This window comes from Rhinolophus hipposideros (assembly GCF_964194185.1).
Source record: "Rhinolophus hipposideros genome assembly, chromosome: 5".
NCBI classification, from domain to species: Eukaryota; Metazoa; Chordata; class Mammalia; order Chiroptera; family Rhinolophidae; genus Rhinolophus; species Rhinolophus hipposideros.
The window spans coordinates 56,981,869-57,003,769 of NC_138051.1; the positions used below are offsets into that span (position 1 = coordinate 56,981,869).

General features: G+C 52.2%; 1 protein-coding gene across 2 annotated transcripts in view; it reads right to left on the reverse strand.

The window, feature by feature from the left end:
* Window positions 1-1,184: 1,184 nt before the first annotated feature.
* IGDCC3 (immunoglobulin superfamily DCC subclass member 3) overlaps window positions 1,185-21,901 on the reverse strand; it is a 39,745-nt gene continuing 19,028 nt past the window's right edge. The window contains exons 3-14 of one of the 2 annotated variants that reach the window (XM_081049611.1): window positions 9,837-9,981; window positions 9,381-9,511; window positions 8,808-8,945; window positions 7,329-7,487; window positions 5,993-6,158; window positions 5,494-5,741; window positions 5,127-5,291; window positions 4,666-4,857; window positions 4,422-4,526; window positions 3,819-3,957; window positions 3,442-3,661; window positions 1,185-3,157 (exon numbers count right to left, since the gene is read on the reverse strand). In XM_081049611.1, the coding sequence (XP_080905737.1) occupies window positions 2,999-3,157; window positions 3,442-3,661; window positions 3,819-3,957; window positions 4,422-4,526; window positions 4,666-4,857; window positions 5,127-5,291; window positions 5,494-5,741; window positions 5,993-6,158; window positions 7,329-7,487; window positions 8,808-8,945; window positions 9,381-9,511; window positions 9,837-9,981 (1,967 nt within the window). In that variant the 3' untranslated portion in view covers window positions 1,185-2,998. The remainder of the gene's footprint in view (window positions 3,158-3,441; window positions 3,662-3,818; window positions 3,958-4,421; window positions 4,527-4,665; window positions 4,858-5,126; window positions 5,292-5,493; window positions 5,742-5,992; window positions 6,159-7,328; window positions 7,488-8,807; window positions 8,946-9,380; window positions 9,512-9,836; window positions 9,982-21,901) is intronic. The other variant, XM_081049612.1, reaches the window with a different exon arrangement.

A 21,901-nucleotide genomic window follows, 5' to 3' on the forward strand; every position in this document is an offset into this window, starting at 1 on the left:
GATGTAGGACATGGTGGCCTCAGACTCTCTCAGTCCAGCATCCACAGAACTATCACAATTTCTGGACCGACCTCGGCCACAACCACCCTGGTAGGCCTCTCCCAAAAGTGCCAGACCAGGGGCTTTGAAACGTTCTTTCAGGAGCAGAACCCTGTTTCAAAATGAAATCTAATGAAGTACCCAACATACAAGACAGATAAAAGTGGAGCTGCTCTTGGTGAGGGTGGGCAGGGGGTATAGATGCCCCTGGAGAAGTTCCCCCATGAGCCTCGCCACAGCCAGCGAACCCAGCTTGCAAACCACTATCCTACTTTTTTCCTCTCAAAAGGTTTTCTGGGGACAGAACCTAGCCCTTCAGACCTGCAGAGCCTTCTTCAAGAAGTGAGCCCTGGCTTTCCCTTTCAGCAGCAGAGGGGACATTGACATTCTAAGCCGTTGCATTACACTGTTGCCTCTCACTGAGCTTGAGGCCCTCTGAGACCTCCAGATTTTCGTCAGCACAACCACGTTTAAGCCAAATCTCGCTTGGCCTATCCTAAGCCTTGGCAGCCCGACATCTGGCTTCAGGAGCCTGGACTGAAGAGAGAACAGGGAGGAATGGAGAAGCCTGGCCAGGGGTTCTGATTTCATGCCTTAGCAAGTCACTCAGTCAGAGCCCCGTTAGGATGGGGAGGAAAATAGTCCTTCCTTGTAGACAGTGCATAAAAAAGGCACATGCCCAGTGCCTGGCTCAGTGCTGGTGGCCTGTCCCTGTAGAGCCGAGGGACTGGCCTAGGTTTCCTTACTGCCAGCTAAGGAAGTGTGGAGCAGTGGTCAGAATGCAGCCCCTGGAACCAGGTGGCCTGGCCTGGATGCAAACTCCCATCTTGCCATAAGTGGCTTATCCGTCCTGTAAAATGGAGATGATGATAACTAGAATGATCTACCTCCCAGGGACGTTGTGAGGACCCAGGAAGCCTCCCCGCCATGGAGAAGGCTTAGCATGCATGGTGCCTGTAAGTGGTGCTAGCATCGCTGTTCTCATTCTGGGCTCTGCCCTGTGAGGGAACAACCCGGCCACCACGGGCTGCCTTTATCCCAGCGCTCTCATCCCTGCTCCCAGGACCTGACACAGCCACCAAAAACTCGAGATTCGCTTTGGCAACAAGGACTTTTATTCAGTCAAAATGAGTAGTGTGACAAAAGGGAGGCCAAGTCAGGCCAGGTGGTCCCCCCATCTCCTTCTCTGGAGAAGGGGTTCCAGGATGAAAGGGGGGTGAAGAGAAGCCACTGCAGGGACAGAGGGGGCACTGTCTGGGAGCTTTAAGGAGCCCTCAGCACAGGCCCAGCATTTGGGAGAAGGGGCAGACTGCCCTTCCGAGTCCACACGGACACGACTCCAGTCTCCTAGGAAAACATCACAGAGTCCACTTTTTTCAGCTAATTAACTAAAGTTCAGGGTTGGGGGGTGTCCCTAGAGGGTTGGGGTCAGGGACTTTATGGTCTAATCTCACACTTAAGGAATATACTTATCTTTTTGCCTTTAAAAAAAAAAGTTTTCTTTCTGCTGTTTAAAAAATGTTTCTGAGTGTAACCAAAAATATGTTTCCTTGGTTTTCTTTTTTCTTCTTTAACTATTTCAAAGAACAACAACAACAGAAAAGAGAAACAAGAAGTCACAAGAACATAAAAATCCTTAAACACACCTTGTATAAAAATAGCTTCCGGCCACATCTGCTGACAGTGCTTTCTACTGTCCAGGGGGTGGGTTAAGCTGTCTGCGTCCCATGGGACAGAGGGCTGGGGTGCCTCTGCTGGGGGGAACCCCTCCCCCCACGCACACACCCATCTCACACACACAGTACATTCTAGGGACCAGCCTGCTCCAGGGCTCTGTGTCTGGGCGGGACAGGGGGCAGGCTGCAGGGTGATACCCACCCTCTCAAGGCCCCGGCAGAGAGAGAGGGTCACCCAGATCCCAGGGAAGCATGAGTTGGCTGAGAGGGTCAACATGGGAGAGGACAGACGAGATAAGACAGAGCACTGGCAGCGAGCTGGGAGGTGGCCAGTTTGGAGTAACAATTTATACGTCAAGGAACAAAATTTCCTCTCATTTTTGGCTTTTTTTTTCACATTTTCTTTGACCAATTCCATCGTGACTTCTGTAGGTCCTGAGAGGCCTACCCTTGGTTGACTTAGCCTCTGGCCTCCTCTCTGGGGGAAAGAAGGGCTGCAGGCAGGAGGAGGAGCCAGCAGGGGAGGGTCCAGTGATAACAACACAGGCCCAAAGAGCCAGTGAGCCTTGAGGTAGACGGTTTCTTTCACACCTGGAAATGGGGAAGTACTTTTTTTTTTTTTTTTTTTTTTTAATTCTGGACAACAATGTGGGGAGGGAGAGGGGGTGCCCATAAAGGGACTTGAGGTAGGAGTGCATTTGGGGCTCTGTGGGGGAGGAGGGGCTGAGGCCAGGACCCACTCCCCCAAGGACATTCATTCCGGCTGAGGTAGGTGCTGAGAACCAAAACAGCAAAAATCCATCCTGAGAAAACAAGGTCAGCGGAGGGCGACAGTGTCAGGGGCCCAGCCATAGCAGGGGCATATTTTTGGACTCTAATTTACCTTCCTCTCTCTTCTCTCTCTCTTTTTTTTCATTTTAAGATTTTTTTTTTTTTAAAAAAAGGAAAACATTAGTTCAGTTCCAAGTCATGTGGGTACCAAGTAGAGGCATTAGGTACCAAGTCAGGGGGCATTAGCCCAAGGGAGGGACTCCTGCAGGGACCCCTCCACGTCCTTGGGAGTTTCCCTGCCGAAGCTATTTTAGGTCTTAACAACCTGAGGGGCAGTCAGGACAGAAATGCTGGGGAGCCCCATCTGTATCCCACATGACAGGAGAAATCTTGCCTTTGACCTGAGAATGGGGGGCTGCCCGTCTCCAGAATCTGCCAGACGCTGGCTACTGTCCCGAGAGAGCTGGCTGGGCAGCTGGTGCTGTGGAAGGCCAGGTAGCCTGTGCTTCCCCTCAATGGCCAGGGCCGGCATCCCGTGGCGGCAGGACAGCTGCGGGGCTGGCACAGGGGGCCGCGGCCTCCGATGTCCTCTCCTCCAGAAGGCCGAACCCCTGAAGAGGCAGCACGGAGAGCTGGGTCTCCTCACACAGGGCGGGGGCCACAGGATCCTGCTGGGGAATGGGCCAGTCACACAGGTGTCAGCATGAGGGCCAAAGGCCCACGAGTTCCCCAGCCAGAGGGTCAGGCTCTAATCCCATGCGGGGCTTAGGGTCTCTTGGCCTCCATGCCCGACTCAGGGGCTCAGAAAGATGCAGCAGCCACGCTTGGCATCTGGAGAAGACCTGGAACTTGGCAAAGGCTGATAACCAGGGCTTACGGCCAAGGGGAAGAAAGGGCAGGATCAGGAGGTGGCCAGAGCCTGAAGAAAGAGGTTTGCTCAGATGGGGGCACTCACCACGGGCCTGGGGTTAGGTCTGGGGTCTGGCTGGCCCGCTGCCCCAGCCGGAGGGAACAGCTGCTCCAGTTCCTTCATGTCTATACATTTCTCGTCTCGGCCCAGTTGGCCCCGCTCTCCCTGTCCGGCCCCATTCAGAGCCAGGACGCCAGGGTCTCTTTGGCTCCGGGGGCCCTGAGGAGGGGACAGCTGGTTTTCTACATCCTTACAGAAGAGGACCCTAAGGGGTGAGCCAAGAGTCAGGGGGAAGGACGTGGGAGGGAGGGAGAACAAAAGAATAGAGACAGTGAGCCCAAACTCTGCTCTCCCCTGCGGCGCCTCCTTCTCCAGGCCTTCCTACCCCGTTCAGTCCCCCCCCTCCCTGGCCCAGCGCCCACCTGCCCTTTTGGCCGAACAGGAGGAAGAGGACACAGAAGATGATGCAGGTGACCCCAATGTGGATGCCGATGATGATGCCTGTGGTGGATGTCTGGTTGGTGGCTTCCTCCTTCCGGCAGTCACACGGGGGGCTCAGGGCTGGTGGGGGCAGGTTAGGGGCTGTAGAACTTCTGGTCTGAAGCACCCCCAGACACCCAACCTCTGGGGTCTCCTTATCCCTCAGCTAGTCCTACCCCCCTTTGTCCTTGCCTGTGGGACCCCACCCAAACTTTTTTCTTCTTTTTACCGGTTATTGAGGCACTATGTGCCAGATACTGGAAATAACACTATACATCCTCCACACAGCTCTGTAAAGTAGGTATGATCTCTCTTTTAGAGAGGAGGAAACTGGGGCTTAGCGAGGTTAAGGAATTTGCCCAAGGTCACACAGCTAGAATGTAGCACAGCCAAACTTCAAACTAAAATCTAAGCCTATGTTCTCAAGGGCTGCATGCACCCTTCTTCCCCCTACCTTTCCTGGTCACTGTTCCCCTCCTTCCTCAGGCCCTGGCCTTCTTTCCTGAGTGCTTGTCTTTAGACCCACACCCATCCCCAACCCTCACCTGTCCTCTCAGATGCTCCCCTCAATGACACAAAGCGGGCGGTGGCGTTGCCGTCCCCATGCTGGTTGTAGGCGAGCAGCTTCACCTCATACACTGCAGTGGGGTCTGGGGGAAAGGCAGGGCTGCTAAGGGACCACCCAGCCCCCAGCGGGTGGCTCTGTCCCAGCTGGGAAACGAGGGACTCCTGGCCTCAGGCCCTGGATCCCTGCCCCAGCTCCCCCAGCCGGGGCTGTATCCCCCTCACCGAGCTGGCTGAGGTTGTAGGAGGAGACAGTCCCAGGCAGCAGGATAGGGCCGGTGAAGGAGGCCTTGCTTGCTGGGCGGTAAAACAGCTTGAAGCCGCCCTCGTGCTGTGCTAGCCGTGGCCAGGGCTCCCACAGCAGCTGCAGGGTGGAGCTGCCGAGCACCCGCACTGACAACAGGGGTGGGGCGGGGGCTGCGGGAAGAGGAGGCCAAGGTGTGAGGGCTTTTCCCACCTTCCACCTGTGACCCAGACCCCACGTGGGTGACAGCTCTCTGGCCTCTGACCCAAGGTTGCTCCAATAGCACCTTTATATGAGTTAGCAAAGGTAACTCCAGGTAGACCCAGCCCCACCCAGTCTCGGAGCCAGGCACCCTGGGCAGTGCACAACCTGAACAGGTACGCACGGTGGTTCCGCTCTACTACCCTGAGTGTCTGCGGTTTGGTCCACACCCGGGCCTCACCTTCGCCTAGGGTGCTGGCCAGTGTGGGGGCCGAGGCAGAGCTGGCTCCCCGGGGTGTGTAGGCCTTGATGTAGAAGCTGTAGGCAGTGGAGGGCTCGAGGTCGCTCACCAGGTGCTGAAAGGTGCTCTTGCTGACTGCTTCCTGATACTCCAGCTCCGGTGGGTCTGCGGAGGCAAAGGGTAGGACGGGGAGTGTAAGGGGCATGAGGGAACCCTGCCGGCGTTGGGGAAATGAGGGCAGCCAGGATGTCCGGGGGAGAAAGAATGAAAGGTGTTGGATCAGGACATGCAGGACTGAAAGGGATGAGAAACAGTGAATAAGAAAAAGGGGTGCAGAGCCAAGCTTGCCCACTCGGCCCTCACATACCGGCGGCCTTCCTGATATGCAGGACGTAGCCTATTATCTCCTTGGTGTTGACCAGGGGCTTGTTCCAGGACACGCGGACCTCAGTGGATGAAACGGGGACTGCCCGCACATTGAGGGGGGGCCCGGGCAGCCCCTCAGCCCACAGCACAGTCAGCCTGGCACTGGCCTGTGAGGAGCCAGCACTGTTCTCGGCCACACATTGGTAGATGGCCTCATCTTCAGGGCCGATTCCAGAAATGGTCAGGGTGCTACAAGGGGAGGGAGAGCCTCAGGTCCCCTCCATCTCCCAGAGCACCCCTGCAGGTTGGCCAAATCTCCCCATTTGAGACATTGAGTTCCTCTAGAAAACAAATGACCCTCTGAGGTCTCCCAGCAGGTTAGTGGCAGGTCTGAGACTCAAACCCAAGACTCTAGACTCCCAACTTAGCGGTCTTCCCCGGCAAAGCCTGCCTTGGCCACTCATTGCAGGCCCAACCCCCAGCACACACCACACACATGCCTGTTGTTATTCTTGAGCCTGACGTGGCCTCCTGGCCCCAGCACCTGTCCATTCTTCAGCCACGTGACGTGAGGGGGTGGCTCACCCTGGGCTTGACAGGTGAACATGGCCGTGGTCCCAGCTGGCCTAGAAATGGACTGGGGGTGCTGGACAAACTCTGCTGGGGCTGGATGGGGACAGAGAAGCATGAGGAGCAGTGAGGGTCAGGTGGAGAGGGTTAATACAGCTGTGAGTGAAGGGATGAGGTGGGGGAGAGGGGACAGGGCCTGAGGTCTGCTGGGGACAAAGTGGGCTCCCAACACACAAGCCTTGGAAAATCCACCAGGTGTGGCCCAGGTTCCAGGAGATGGTGGCAGGCCCTACTTCCATCCACCCCAGAGGCAGACCCAAGAGAGGACTCCATTTTAATGACTGTTTAAAAGACTGACATTTGTATCCGAAAGCAATCAAGCGGAGCTCCCTGTTCAGGAAATTGTTAAATAAATAAATGTGCTAATAGGTTTGGCTGCACCTCGAAGGTGGTAATGACGGAGAGATGGATGAGCCCTCTGAGCCAGCCCCCCCTTGCCCCGACATTTAATTCTGCTCTCCTCCAATCCCGGGCCTCAAGCCTCCATTAACACCCGAGAAATGAAATGCTCCATCACTTTCATTTGGACAGATGAACAGCACATGGAATGCTAAACAAACGGGCATTTAAGTTCCTAATACCCCTTTCTGCCACCCCTTCCCCAGCTCTCTGGGAGGGCACAGCCACAGACAACCCCTGAGAAGGGGAATTGAAGCCCATTCCATGGGAACAGTCGAGCCCAAGGGCCGGAGCATAAACAGAATGACCTGGCCGGCTGCACTGAGGAAGTGGAGGCCAGCTCTGTGTGTGAGGTGGGGGCTGGGGTGTGAGTGTGCAAATGAGAAACACGCTGAGAGCACGCAGGTAGGTGTGAGTATGGAAGTCCCCCACGTGTGAATGGAAATAGCACGTGGCACAAGGGACACACGTGAGCGACATAGGGTGGGAAAGCAGCTGAGAATTTCAGTGGAAATGACTAGAGGATGCGTGCTGACACCTGGAAGGGCCATTCCAGGACTCATGACCAAGAATGTCCTCCCATTCCCAACACACGCATTCTTGGGGGAGAGAAGAGAGTTGCGCATTTGACCTGGCCTGGGGACCTGGCGAGGGGCAGTGACAGGATTAGGGCAAATATAGGAAACTGGGTGACTCTGGGGTCCTGGGCTTGGACAAGGGATGTGGATGAGACAAGGAACTGGGCAGAAGGAGGGGGCTGTGTGGGAGCCCCTTCCCCTCCTCTCCTGGGGGTGGGGAGATACATACCTTGTACCACCAGCCGGCCCTGTGCTGTTCTTCTCACCCGGGTGCCAGGCCTATTGGCCGCACAGACGTAGATACCTGAGTGTTGGACAGTCACGTCTGAGATAATGAGGTTCCCTGTGCCCAGCACCTGGATGCCCTCCACCCCAATGGGGCGACCATCTGGGTAAGAAGGAGAGAGAGGGGAGGGAGGGACGGAAGATGAGTATGGAAGAGGAGGAAGTGCAGGAACATTCCAGACTGTTTGCAGATCCAGCAGTCCTCCAGGGGCCCCAGTATCGACTCAGCACCTTTCCTCCCAAGCTCCACCTAAGGCACGTGGAGGTGCCAGGAGCAGCAGAGACAACTCTCCTCTAGCAGTGCAGCCTGGGTCCGAATTCTAGCATGGGTGACTCACTGGTGACCTCCATGTCTCTTCCTCTCAGTTTCTCAATCAGGAAAGTAAGGAGTTTGAATTAAATGGACCTTTCCAAGCCTCGTTTGTCTCGAAAAAAATGTTATGGTCAAATATCCATTCCACTCCTGGACTGTCACAATGTCCATTAATATAAAGCCTCTGAGAAGTCCTGCAGCAAAAGGACCTGGTTAACTCTGTTTCCCAAACATATTAGACCAACAAGCCATTCTTTCCCTCCTGCAGATCATGCTTTGGGAAATGTTGGACCAGATGGTCTTTGCTGGGCCTATGGGCTCCTCCTAATGGTGAGGGCACTCTTTTCAGCCTCTCCCAGGGATCAGGCCCTCCCTGCCACCCTGGGATCAGATTAGCACAGTCAGAATGCAAGGAGACAGCTCCCCATTCAGTCCCTGAAGTGGTGAAATCTACTCCATTATCTGGCCTGCTGCCCCTCCTTCCCGATCGCTCAGCTGCTACAATGTGGTGCAGTCTCCTTATGAATGCCAACCCCACCCCATCCCTCCAGACTCTCCTTCCCCCAGTGACCTTTCTGCTCAGACAATGTGGGCCCATCTGCACCCTTTCATTTCTCTCCTTCAGCTGCCTAGGGATTTAGGCCAGGGATTTAGGGGGCCAGGCTAGAGACTGTGGGGCCCAGAGTGAGGGTGTGACAACTGGTTGAGATTTTGAGGTGTCTGGTATTGCATAGCTGGGGTCTACGGCCAGGGTGCAGAAGGTAAAGATGAGCATGAGAGGCAAGAGACCAGGGTGCTGATTGCTGCAGAAGGGTTCTGAAGGGGCCCAGTGCTCAGGGTGAGAGGGGCAGGGAGGAGGGGCTTGCTTAGGACTGGACGAGGTAACCCAGGGAGCTAAGCCATCAGCACAGAGGGAGGGAGAATGCAGAGGGACCTCCCTGGTACTGCCAAAGAGAGGGGGCTTACCCTCTCCCCAGGCCTCGAAGAAGAGACCAGGCCCCCACGGAGAACAAACAGGATTCAAAGTCTCCCCAGAGCTGGGTGATGAGACAGGCCCGCCCGGGAGGTGGGACGGGGTGGGAGAGGCAGGCGCTTTGGGATGCAGCTCACCCAGGCGGCTCCAAGACACAATGGGGCGCGGGTTGCCCGTGGCGACACACTCCAGCACCGCGGTCTGGTGCACCGTCAGGGTGAGGTTCTCAGGCCCCACGAGGATCATGGGCTCCTTGTAGGCCCCGGAGCCTGAGCCTGGGAGGAAGATGCCATGTTTTCTCACTTCATCTGGGACCCTTCCTCCCTCCTCACTCCACCCACCACCCAGGACATGGAGGGCGGAAAACAAGCACCAGCCCAGAAACCTGGCCACACAGGAGATGCCAGGAACCCCAGGACTTAGCTCACACCCACTGCTCTGCTCCTGGCCCTGCAGAGCCTCTAGCGACAGGAGAGCCCCCAGCTTAAGCAGAGGCTGAGCTTCCCCAGGTAGAACTGAGCCAGGGAGAGGGCCTGGGATTCCTTCTGAACCCTCACTGCAAGGAGCACAGAGCTTTGGGCTCAGAAGGTGCTCTGTACGCCCTTGACTGACAAGTCTCCAGGGGCCAGCTGAAGGGGGATTGATTTGAAGATGGAGAGAAGTCATGCGGCCTGCTGGGGAAAGAACTATGCAGGGAAAAGGACCCTCACCTGACACAGTGAGCCTGGCCCCGTGGCTGACACGGACGCTGGCAATGTTTGAGGCCACACAGTGGAAGACGCCACTGTCCTCAGCCCGAAGTCCTGTGATCTGCAGGACCCCCTTGGGCAGCAACGTGTACCTGTTGGGGAAGAGTAGACACGGCTGAACAGCAGCACAGCCACGGGCACTGTCGGGCGCAGGGTCACTGGGCACCACAGACACATACGGAGACTCTTGAAGGCAGACACACCTGCAATTCCAGCCTTGCCAACAATCACGCATAGTCCTTCTCACACATACATCCACGAGCAGCAACTCTAGGCCCCACCGGCCGCAGGGATCCGCAGTGTCAACACAGTTACAGAATCCCCACCCTGGAGACTGCAGGGAGTCTTTCTTCAAGGCCCAGACCCTGCCTGGCCCACTTCTTCGTCCTCCCTCCAGTTTTCCCACACGTGGCTCACCTCTCATTGTCTGTGTCAATGGGGACTCTGTTCTTCTCCCACGTGATTAGGGGTTTGGGAAGACCATGGATTTGGCACTGGAAGCGGGCCACGCCCCCCTCCTCACCCACAGTGGCCTGGGGATGCACGTGGAAGTCCGACATGGCTGGTGAAAGAAAGGGAGATGTGTGTGGGAGAGGAACATCGCTGAGGTGCAGAGGGGAGGTGGAGGGGGGGGTCACAGGCCAGTGTCCGAGAACCCCGGCACTTACCCCACCAAGGGGCAGGGGTTTTCCTGGATCTGGCAGACACAGGGCATCACAGCTTGGGGACACATCTGCACTTACCTGTCTCCTGCCATGGGAAACATCTCCCCCGAAGGGCGGGTACAGGCTGGGCTGGGACCCTTAGAGAAAGGTCTGGAAAAATTCTTGGGTGACAAACCTCTAACCAGGAAATCTTGAGCTGCTGACCTACAAAGGCCAGAAAGCCCTGCTCCAGAGCCCCACTGTCTACTTTTTCAACTGCTTTCCGATTTATTTTCATAAGTTCTTCCTTAGCCAGGCCTACTTATTATGCTGCATGTTTTACAGAATCAGAAACTGAGGCCGAGAGAGAGGAGAAGTTAGTCCAGTGCTGCCCAGCAGGGACACCTATGTTTAGACCCTGGTTACCAGCGCCCAGAGGTATTCTTTGCTCTTCTTCATTACCCCCAACCCCCAGCTCTTCTGCAGCTTCTAGATGCACCCCAAGGGGGTGGTATATCCATCCAAGGTGACAAGCCTCTCAGAAGACGGTCAGGCCTACCAATCTACATTTCAATGCGTCATAAATATTCAGGGGACCGCTCTCTACCTTTTGGGATCAGAACTAACCCCTTGAACTCTGACTGCAGAGGTCTGTGTAGAGGAGATGTGGTGTAGCCATTCCCCCCCCCCCGCACCCCCCCCCTTTTTAGGCTGGTTAAGTGTTCCTCCCCACCTCATTCCTGCCCATCCCCAAACCCTGCCCTGTGAAGCCCAGGGAAAGGGGCCCCTCCCACTCAGGTTCTCAGCTTCAGCACCAGGGCTGTGATTTCATTAAAATCCACTTTGCTTCAAGTGCGGGAAGGCAGCTCACCATCTGTCCAGGCAGGCAGCCCCTCCCCTCCGGCACTCCATCAACTGGGACAGTCAGCCCCTTACAGAAGGATCCCTCCCCCCACAGCAGCAGAGGCGCTGGAGTTGGTCCTGTCTCCTACTCCCAGCTCCCTGGTGTGGGTGGGCACACCCCGTTTCAAGGCCCCCCTCAATCCACTGACTTGTTGTGGACTCTAGGGCAGCCCCAAAAGGCCAGTCTTTGTGCCCTTCTTCCCATAGCCTCTGGGGGCTGACTCTTTTGTGGCTCGCGTTCTCCATCTAATTTGCATGTGGTTCATTAAATATAAACATGCATAAAAATCCCCTGCCCTGCCTCCTCCTCTTTCAGGGCCTCCTGGGAGCACGGCTGATGGGTGTGATCTGATGGGTGTGATCGTCTCCTCACACGCGTGTGGGTCTGTGTTTGCCCGAAAGACGTGGCTGTCCCTGTGCATGTGGTCTGAGTGAGAACGGCTGGATGAGAAGGGGGGTTTGTATTCCTTGGCTCCTGTGGCTGGTGTGTGATTCTGGTACTGTGTAGATAATCTATCACACACGTCCCCAGGTAGGTATAGCCTTTACAAATAGTATCTCCAGGCCTTTAGAGAAGGTGGGGGCAAGTGCCCCAGCTGGTGTCCCCATCAGGCTTGTGAGAGGATTCTCCAGGGAACACTGTGAGGTCACCCTGTGTAGTGTCAGGCCAAAGGCTGTGTTTGGCCAAGGGTCTGCAGGTCAGCCCAGGGGCTTGGGGGAGGGGACAGAGGCACTGCCTCCTCTGTGTTTCAACCTCCAGGAGGGCAGGGCTGAAAGTGGGCCTGGGGCGTGGAGAGGGCAGCCAGGCTCCTGGGTTGGCTGTCTGTGCCCCTCTGAGGTCTCCCTATTCAGGAGCTGGGGAGCTGCCTGCCCCCTCCTCACTCCAGCTGGAGAGGAGCTCGCAGCCCCCCAGGGACCTGGGGCGGGGACTAATGGCTCTGCTGACTACAGATGCCTCCTCATTAGGGAACCCACTCCTTTTGTGTTTTTCTAGCCCCCATTCTGGGCTCCCTGGAGGAGCCTAGAGCTAGGAAATGGCCTGAGCAGAGATACAAGGGAAAGGGCTGCTTGTTTATCAGGGCACTGGGCATGGAGAAAGTCTGGCCTCTACCATCTAATATTCCCTGCTCCCCTCAAACTAAACAACGCTGAATGTGGTGCTGGAGAGGAATGCTCACAGCAGGACAGGGTCGTATGTATGGAGCCAGTCTGATGCTCTTCACAGGTATAGCAGGACTCCTAGGGGTTTTCTGGGGCCCCTTGGATACAGCTGAGCCCCCTCCCCACTCAGGGCTCCACATTTCCGTCCGAGCAGCAGCACTTTGCTGTACTTCTCTATCAGCTTTACTTAATTGCAGTTCTGCCAGACATTCCATTGGAAGGGTAGCTTTGCCTTTAAAAGTGCTTGAAAACCACTCATCTAAAGCCAACTCCTTCATTTTATGAAGGGGAAACTGAGGTCCAGGCCCAGTAGGTGGCTCCATCCACCCCAAATCAGAAGTTCCATGCCCCAGGCCCTCTGCAGGGTGTCCCTTAGTTCTCCAGCAAGTTTGTGTCTCTCTCCAAGGACAGGTAGCTCCAGAGTGGACAGCAGGTTGGACTGGTGTCTTCTCACTGGATGGGAGTTGGCATCTATTAATCCTCCCTTCTCAGTGCAGGGAGGATTAAGCACCGAGAGATGGTTCCTCAGTCCCACTCCTCAGAGACCAGCTGGCTACACAGGTGTGATCCAGGGGAGGTGGGTGCAACGGGAGGGTGTGGTCCTCTTTATGAGAAGCTCCTTCTTCCCTCCCCTTGCTCACACCCAGCCCCACCCCCTTGATCAGCCTTGCACATCCCTTCAATGCCCAGGGGCTTGCCATGAGAGCCTGGGCGGGCTGTGAGTGCCAGTCCTCTCACCATAAATGAGGATGTGAACAGGTCCCGTTCAGGGCCCTTCCAGCTCTGATTCCCGCTGCCTTCATAAACAGGCCCTTATCCATGCTCAGCTTAGCTGGGGTCACTTAGAAACTTCTACAACTCCTAGTTCACAGATAACAGCATTTTTACTTAAGAAGTCGTGGGAGAAAGCTTCTCCGGGCCTCTTAGGCCTCCTCCGATCTCTCAGGGTGGGGCGTTTTTCTACAAATCTGTGTTTGCCCTGGCTGGTGCTAGCAGGGCGCAGAGCCGGGGGAAGCTGTGCCTCAGTGTCTGTCTGCGGACAGAGTCCTGGGACAAGCAGAGACTGTGAGGCTGAGGGCCAGGCCTCTGAGTGCCCTGAGCCCTGAACACGTCATCCTGGGGGTCACACTGTGGGGCTGATACCAGCGCGCACAGGTTACAGACACTGCTCGTAGTGTTGTGTCTGAGGCTGGTGGACACGAAGTGGGTGCCGTGGCTGTGGCTATTGATGCTTTATACTCCCAGAGACACCTTGGTCAGGTAGGGACAGTTTGGGGTCCCTCACTTCAAGCTGGGTGATGGGAGGGGGTAAAAGGCAGTTGGGAGGCACTTCCAGGGTGAGGGCCAGAGAGTGACAGGGTGGACAAAGGCCTGCTTGGGGGAAGTTGTGGAGAAAGAAGAAAGCACCTTTGTCTCCAAGCAATCTGGGAAGGAATCTCCCAGCCCCTCCCTGCCCCCACCATGGATATAGCTAGGCCATGGGGAAAGACAAGGGCAGAGAGTGAGCCCAGCAAGCCACGGGCCTGGAAGGGAGCAGAAACAGGAAGGAAATGACTCCTGGACACCCCTATAAATCACCCCGAGGGGAGGGGTCTCCTGAGAGCCAGACCTAGAACAGCTCAGGGAGGGGAGGGGAGGCTTTCTTCCTGGTCCAGGACCTCTGGCAAGGTCAGGCCTGGATTTGATTAGACAGGCTCCAGGGGGAGGCCAGGGGCAGTGAAGGGTCGAGGCAGAGTGCTGGGAAGGAAGCTGGCAGCCTCCCCCAAGCCCAGACTCCCACCCTTTGGGTACAGTCAGACTCGTACTTGATTTGTGACAACAAAATGATCAGTGGGCATGTTGGGGTAGAGAGTTCAAAACAGCCTTTGCAAAAGCCAGTGGCATTGAGGGTCAGAGGCACCCACTGCCTCCACTCACACAGCCATTCAAGAGGAACAACCACGAACTACAGACTCTTTGGGCCATCACAGCCAGTCCCCTCCTTGTATCCATCTGCCAAGGACCAGGAACACGAGCCTCCTGGATGCCCAGCCCCTTCTCAGGCAGTTGGAGTGACTAAAGTTTTTTCCTATACTAGAGACATGCCTGAATCCCCTATGCTTCTACCCAGTGCCCCCAACTTTCCCCTCTAGGATCACATTTTCCAATATAGTAGCCAGCTATTAAGCATATGATATGTGGCCAGTCCAAATTGAGATGGGCTGTAAGTATAAAATACACACTGGATGGCTGGCCCGGTGGCTCAGGCAGTTAGAGCTCCGTGCTCCTGACTCCGAGGGCTGCCAGTTCGATTCCCACATGGGTCAGTGGGCTCTCAACCACAAGATTGCCAGTTCAATTCTTCGAGTCTCGCAAGGGATGGTGGGCAGTGCCCCCTTCAACTAAGATTGAACAGGGCACCTTGAGCTGAGCTGCCTCCCGAATGGCTCAGTTGGTCGGAGTGCGTCCTCTCAACCACAAGGTTGCCAGTTTGATTCCCGCAAGGGATGGCGGGCTGCGCCCCCTGTAACTAACAACAGCAACCTGACCTGGAACTGAGCTGCACCCTCCACAACTAAGACTGAAAAGACAACAACTTGACTTGTAAAAAAAGTCCTGGAAGTACACACTGTTCCCCAATAAAGAACTGTTCCCCTTCCCCAATAAAAAAAAATACACGCTGGATCTCAAAGACTTAGTATAAAATAAAAAGACACTAAACATTAGGGAAAATCAAATCAAAACCATAACGAGATGCCACCTCACACCCATTAGGATGGCTACTATCAAAAAACAAACAAAAGGAAAACAAAAAAAATAACAGAAGATAGCAAGCATTGGCAAGCATGTGGAGAAATTGGAACCCTTGTATAGCGTTGGTGGGAATGTAAACTGCTATAACCACTATGGAAAACAGTATGGAGTTCCTCAAAAATAACAAATAAATAAAATAAAATAATAATAATAACAATAACAATAGAATTACTACATAACCCAACAATTCTACTTCTGGGTATATACCCAAAAGAGTTAAAAGCAGGATCTTGAAGAGATATGTGTACACCCATATTCACAGCAGAGTTATCCACATTAGCTAAAGAAGGGAAGCAACCCAAGTGTCCATCAATGAATGGATAAACAAAATGCAGTATATACATACAATGGAATATTATTCAGCCTTAAGAAGGAAAGAAATTCTGACACATGCTACAAGATGAATGAACTTTGAGGACATTATGCTAAGTGAAATACGCCAGTCACAAAAAGACAAATACTGTGTAATTTCACTTAAACGAGGTACCTAGAGTCATCAAATTCATAGAGAAACAAAGTCTAATATGGTTGCTAGGGGCTAGGAGAGAGGACAATAGGGAGTTATTATTTAACTGTTCTAGAGATGGATGGTGGTGATGGCTTGCACCATGTGAATGTACTTAACGCCATGGAACGGTATACTTAAAAATAGTTACGACTGTACATTTTATGTTATGTGTATTTTACCAGAGTACAAACTGGAAAAATTAACAATTGTAATTGAGAATAACTAATAATTTAAATATATTGATTACAAGTTAAAATAATATTTAAAAATTTAAAGATAGTCCAAAGTGTAAAAATATTATTAATAATTTTAAAATAATGATTGTATGTTGGAATAATGTTTGATATATTAAGTAAAATAAAATTTATTATTAAAATTAACTTCACCTGTTTTTTCCTTAAATTTTTTTGGTAAATGTGACTACTAGAAAATTTAAAATTACCTATGGTGGCTCACATTATATTTCCACTGAATAGTACCGTTCCAGAAGACACAAATAATTTTGTTCTTTACACAAGCACCCTTCAAATACTTCAGGTCTGGGTTGTTCCCTCGGAAACATCTTCTGACCCAATAAATTTAATAAAAAAAAAAAAAGAAAGAAAAAAAAAGAAACATCTTCTGAGGTAAAACACCCTTAAATCCTTCAGCCACTTATGATGTGAAATGATGTTCAGACGCCTTGAGCCTGGAGACCCTCCTCTAGCCAATTTCTGTGGGGGTAAGGCCCCCTTACAATGTGGCATCTAGAAGTGGACAGAGCCTCTTGGGGATGAGCCCAGAGGGCCTTATATCACCAGAGGACTTTGAGCAGATTTCGGCCATCAGCTGTGGTGAGTGTCCGTCCCTGTGTTATACAATATGGTAGCTACTAGCCACATGCAGCCATTTAAATTTAAATTAAATAAAGTTTTAAAATTCAGTTTCTCTGACTCACTAGTCACATTTCAAGTGCTCAAGAGCCACAAGCGGTTACTGGCTACATTATGGGGCAGCACCAATAGCACATTTCCAAGATCATAGAAAATTCTATTGGACAGGGCTGGTCCAGACCCATAGCAAGGCCTTAGACCCCCCAGCTGCCTTCTCTCTTGCTGCCCCATCAGAGAGCCCACCTTTCCGCTCCTTCTTCTTCACTAGCCTAGCCTTACCCCTGCTGGCTCCTTTCCCTCTTGGCCACATGGACTCACACCTCTGACAAGGCCCACATTTGATCATATCCTACGACTATCACACTGCATGGCAGAGAAGGCCTCACATGGCAAGATTTATGCTCCTAGTAGGGAAACACTTGCTAAGAGCTTTCTGAGGTAGTGGTACAGTGAAGAGGTTAACAGTATAGGCTCTGGAATCATAGAGAACTGGGTTCAAAACTCAACATCACCACTATTAGCTGTGTGACCTTAGACAAATTAATCTCGCAGAACCTCTATTTTCTCACTTATAAAATAGGGATGATAATAGCTCATGCTGCCAGAGCGGCAGCATTAGGAGGATTCAATGAGAAATATTTGTAAAGTGTTTAGCATAGTCCTTCACAAACAGTAAATACATGCTATTGTTGAGGGAAAAATAGTAGGAATTTGAGGTAAAAGGGAGAAGAGAGGTTATGGAAAGGCATGGCAGGGGGTTGGGGGAAGAGAGAGTGGCAGCTATCTTCTTCAAGGGGGGCAGCCGTCTTCCCTCAGAAGAGGTGAGGCTCACAGTTAGCAGAGAGCCTTACGCCCCCTGGAGATGTGTGAGTAAAGTCAGAATTTGCAAGACCTGAATGGTGAGGGGGTCAGTAGGGACAGTGGGGGTGGGGTGGGGTGGTGGAGAGGGTGGCTGGGTATACACCAGAGCTTGGCTTCTTCTATCTCACTTCTGCCTAGGGGCTTCATAGAGGCCCCAATAGACGAGCTGTCAGTTGGAAGAGGCCATTGGGTAATTGAGGCCTTGATTTCTCTAGTAAAATGTTTATGAAGCCCATAAACTCATGCCTTTATTGGCCAGGCTCATTCCGGGGGATAGATGTGGCTCTCCAAGGCGTAGTTAAAGCACCTGCTGAACTCAGGCACCCGATGGCTAGTCTTGCCTCCACCCAGACCCACCAGGCAGAGCCACTGGTGGGGTGCAGCTGGGGCAGAGTGGCCCCTAGAGGGCAAGGAGGCCAGCCAAGGCCCACCTCACATGTTCTTTAAACTCCTGAAAGCATTGTAAATGTCCTATCTAAACGTCTATGGGAAGGAGGGAAGTGAGGGCAGAGAACCCTGGGTTCTGGGGAGGCTGATGTCTTTCCCACAGTCCCCAGGGGGGTACTGGTCTTGTTACAGTGTTCTCTGGCTCACCCTCCCCAACACTCTGTCCCTGTCTCCCCATTGTCTGCGTCCTCACCTTGCCTTGATTTGGGCTCCACAAGGGAAACCGCCCCCCCACACACACACACACTGACTGGCTGTGGTCATTTGGGGGAGGAAAACTGTGAACTGAGAAGACCTGTATTTATTTGCCTGGGCTTCTAAAGGGGAGTCTGAGAGCTGAAGTAAGGTTCTGAGTCCAAAGTATGTTTCAAGGAGGTGGGGAGGGGTGCATGTGGGATTTGGGAGTTGGATGGATGAGGGTGGATGGTTTCTAGCACTTACAAACAGCGGCAGAGGACTGTGGTAGTAGCTAAGAGGCCCTGCTCAGCTTCGATGGGGGTGATTGATTCATCTGGGCCTTCGTTTGGTGACCCTGCTCTGAGAAGCCTCTGGATTTCTTTGTTTGGCTCCTCAGCCTCCTCAAGCCCCTTGCCCCCTGCCTTGGGCCCCTGAACCCCAGCCCCTTTCTGCCACCCTCCCAGTCTACCACCAGCTCACCACTCCCCCGGCCCCAAATCTAACACAAAAGGCAACTTTGTCTTTCAAGTCAGCAGCCATAAATCCATGTCTCTCCCCTCCCTCCCAGCAGCCATCTCTGACAAATGGAGGCCTGAATGGGGGAGAGGTGGGAGGCCATGGGGGGCTGGCCTCAGCTTGGGAAAGTCCCTGTATCCAGCTGTTGGTCCACTTCGGGACTGGTGAGCATGGAGACTGGTGAGCATCGAATCTTTAAGGCCTGATTCCAGTGGTCTTTAAGGCTCAATGCATGGCTATAGGGGAGGCAATCTGGGGCTCTCTGCAGCCCATAGGCTGGGCTTTTACAACCCAAGGCGAATAAAACCTCTCAAAGCCCTACTTTTAATTACTCAGCCCATAATTCGGAGGCTCCGGTTCTTCCTCCAGATCAAACCATGCGCTCCTCCCCCCTGCACCCTCCAGCTGAGGTGGAGGGTGTGAAGTGTGCCTGGGGGGGTATGTGCTGTGGGACTTGCGCATGAGTACCTGCCTTAGTGACAAACTGGATGTGCCATGGGCTGGGTGTGCCGCACTGTTTTCAGTGGTGGACTCTTACACATTCCCAAAAGGGGAAAGGGAGACAAGTACACCAACATACCTCGCTGCTAGGTTTGCAAGAGCAGTCCCAATTTTCAATATTTTGTCCTGTTTTCATCCCACACATCAGGCAATGAGAGCATGCGTCCTGGTTTTTGGTTTGGGAAATACAGTCATCTGTTCTATTTACACAGCAGACTCACTGAGTCGACTCTAGGCATTCATTCGACAGATACTTATTGACTGCTAATGTGTCATAGAGGATGTGCTGGCACCCAGGAACAAACTCCCTCCATCCCACAGGCCCTGTCCTTAGATGTTCCCACCCAAGCTCCTAAGAAAATCAGGATGAAAGCACCCGGTCAGGATCTTAGGTCCTACCACAGTAATATGGAAAACAGAGACCCGCAGAAGCCATAGATGGTCAAAAGCTAGATATTATTTAGTGGGTATAATTCTGAGAAGTAGGGATTACTAGCTCTTTTGAGGCTCAGAGAGGTTAAGTAACGTGCCCAAGGTCACACAGCCAGTTAATGGTGTTAAGGCAGGCATGTAAACTTAGAGTGCTTTAACTCCAAATCCAGTGTTTTTTCCCTGCACGATAGCTGCTCTGGGGAATGGGGAAGACACATATTCAAATGCTGTTCAAACATCACTGATGTACCTGAGGACATTCATACTGAAAACCACAGAGGCACACAACCCTTACAACCCTTACCCTTCCTAGACCCTTACAAGCTCTATGCCTACTCACATTCAGATACACATGACACAGCAGGTTTCACTTTAATAACTCCCCCAGGGTTTGGGGTAGGTTTCATAGAGTATAACTAATGCAGATAAGCACCATGATAAGGTGGTGTTATCACCCCACTAATGGCCACTGAGCCACACATGTTTCCTAAGTTCTATTAACACAGGTAAATAAACAACCAAGGCGCTTCTCCCAGGGTAGCTCTTCCCTGAGCATTTCCAACTCAGCAATCCAGGAAGTCTGAGCTGCAGGACTACTCCTGTCCCCTGTTGGGGCCTTATAAAATAGAAGACCAATTTACTTTCCTGCTTTTGGGAGGAAGGATAAAGCATTGTGAAATGCCATTGGCCTCCATGGGGTAAATTGGGGGGGGGGGGAGGTGGAAGTGCTAAAAGGAGGTATGAGATTGATTCAGTCCTTTTATTAACTGGATATATGATCTTTTTAAAAATTTTATTTTTACTTTTTTTAATTGAGGTGTAATTGGCATTCATTGTATTAGTTTCAGGTGTACAACCTAATGATTCCTAATGATCCTTGTGTATATTGAGAAATGATCACCACAAATGTCTAGTTAATAACCATCACCATATAGTTACTGAATTGTGTTTTCTTGTGATGAGAATTTTTAAGATTGACTCTCTTAGCAATATGCAATACAGTATTATTAACTATAGTCCTCATGCTGTACATTACATCCCCAGGACTTCTTTATTTTATAACTGGAAGTGTGTACCTTTTGACCCACTTCACTCAATCACCCCAGCTCCCACCCCGCCATCACGTCTGTGGCAATCACCAATCTGTTCTCTGTATCTATGAGCTCGTTTGTGGTTTTTTTTCGTTTCGTTTTGTTTTTCAGATTCCACATATAAGTGAACAGTGTTTGTCTTTCTCTGTCTGACTTATTTTACTTAGCATAATACTCTTGAAGTCATTCATGTTGTTGCAAATCTGGATGTGTGATTTTGATAAAGCCAAGGCCCCTGTCTGGGCCTTTGTTTCCTCTTCTGTAAAATGGGGAGGTTGATGGGAAAAGTTATAAAGTCTCATCCAGCTGCAGCCTTTGAGGCACATCTGCTTCCAAGCACCAGTCAAGGATGCAGGGTCAGGGGCTGGGAGTCGACTTGGGAATCACTCTCTGCCTTACACTTGAAAATGTCCAGGCCCAGCAGAGCCCCTCTCCACAGACTGCATGTCTCCGCCTGTGTCAGAGTCACCAATCTTCCTTATGTAAACCTGCCCAGGTCCACAACATCCTTAACTTCCGTCCTTCTGGTCAGGACACCGGATCTCCCTCACCTCCCGGAAGGGCGTCTGGTTAGGGGGCCCAGGCTGGAGCTATTAAGTAAATTGCTTTCACATGACCATGAGGTCTACGCCACAAAAACAGATACTTCCCCCAAATTTCCAGAGCCATATATTAGGTTTTGTAGGGACTAATATAGTAGGGGTTAGGTAGTGGAGAGGTGACCTAGGATCATGCCTAGCTCTGCCACAGACTCCCTAAATGAGCTTTCAATTCCAACCTTGGTTTTCTCATCTGTAAAATGGGAGTGGGGTAGGATAGGCAAGATAATCTCTAAGGTCCACATCAATTAAGATTTACGAACACTGGGTAAGATTTAAGAACACTGGGTAAAGTAGTCTCTCTCCATCCATGAAAGGACCCTCTGCTATCCTCGAACCTTGATCGGATGATGCATTTACGTCTCATGGCTCTACAGAATCTCTGATGCCTCAACACAGAACCACAATAGATTAAGGCCTGCAGGTCCTCCACCCCAATAACACTCCAGAAGCTTACCTGTTTGGGGGAAGTAGGGAGTCTATATTCCATGGGCAGATTATGGAGTTTTTAGGGGTCATTGCCCCATCCTTTTCCTCTCTCCCACAGGTAACTGGTCACCGAATCCCGGGCTATCTTCCCTTTCCCACCCCATTGCCTTGGCTTAGTCTCTTATCACTCTTACTGTTTCTGTAATAGCTTCCCACTTTCAGTCCTCTCTCCCTCCTTCTTCCTCCATCCTGAATCCATAATTATCTTCCTGAATAACATATGATTGTTCAACACCTTTTGTGGTTCTCCATTGCCTTGAATCAAGGTACTCTCCTTAAGATGGTATGCAAGGTCTTCGTTATTAGATCCTATTTCATCTTTCTAGCCTCAAATGCCAGCTGATTCTGTCTTCACGTGATTTATACTCTGACTATGTAAGACAAGTTTGCCTTCCCTGCACATATCATAGATGTTCACACTTACATTTCTTCTGCTGTCCCCTCTGCCTAGAACTCTGTTGCTTTTTTCTCCACAAGCACCCCATCCT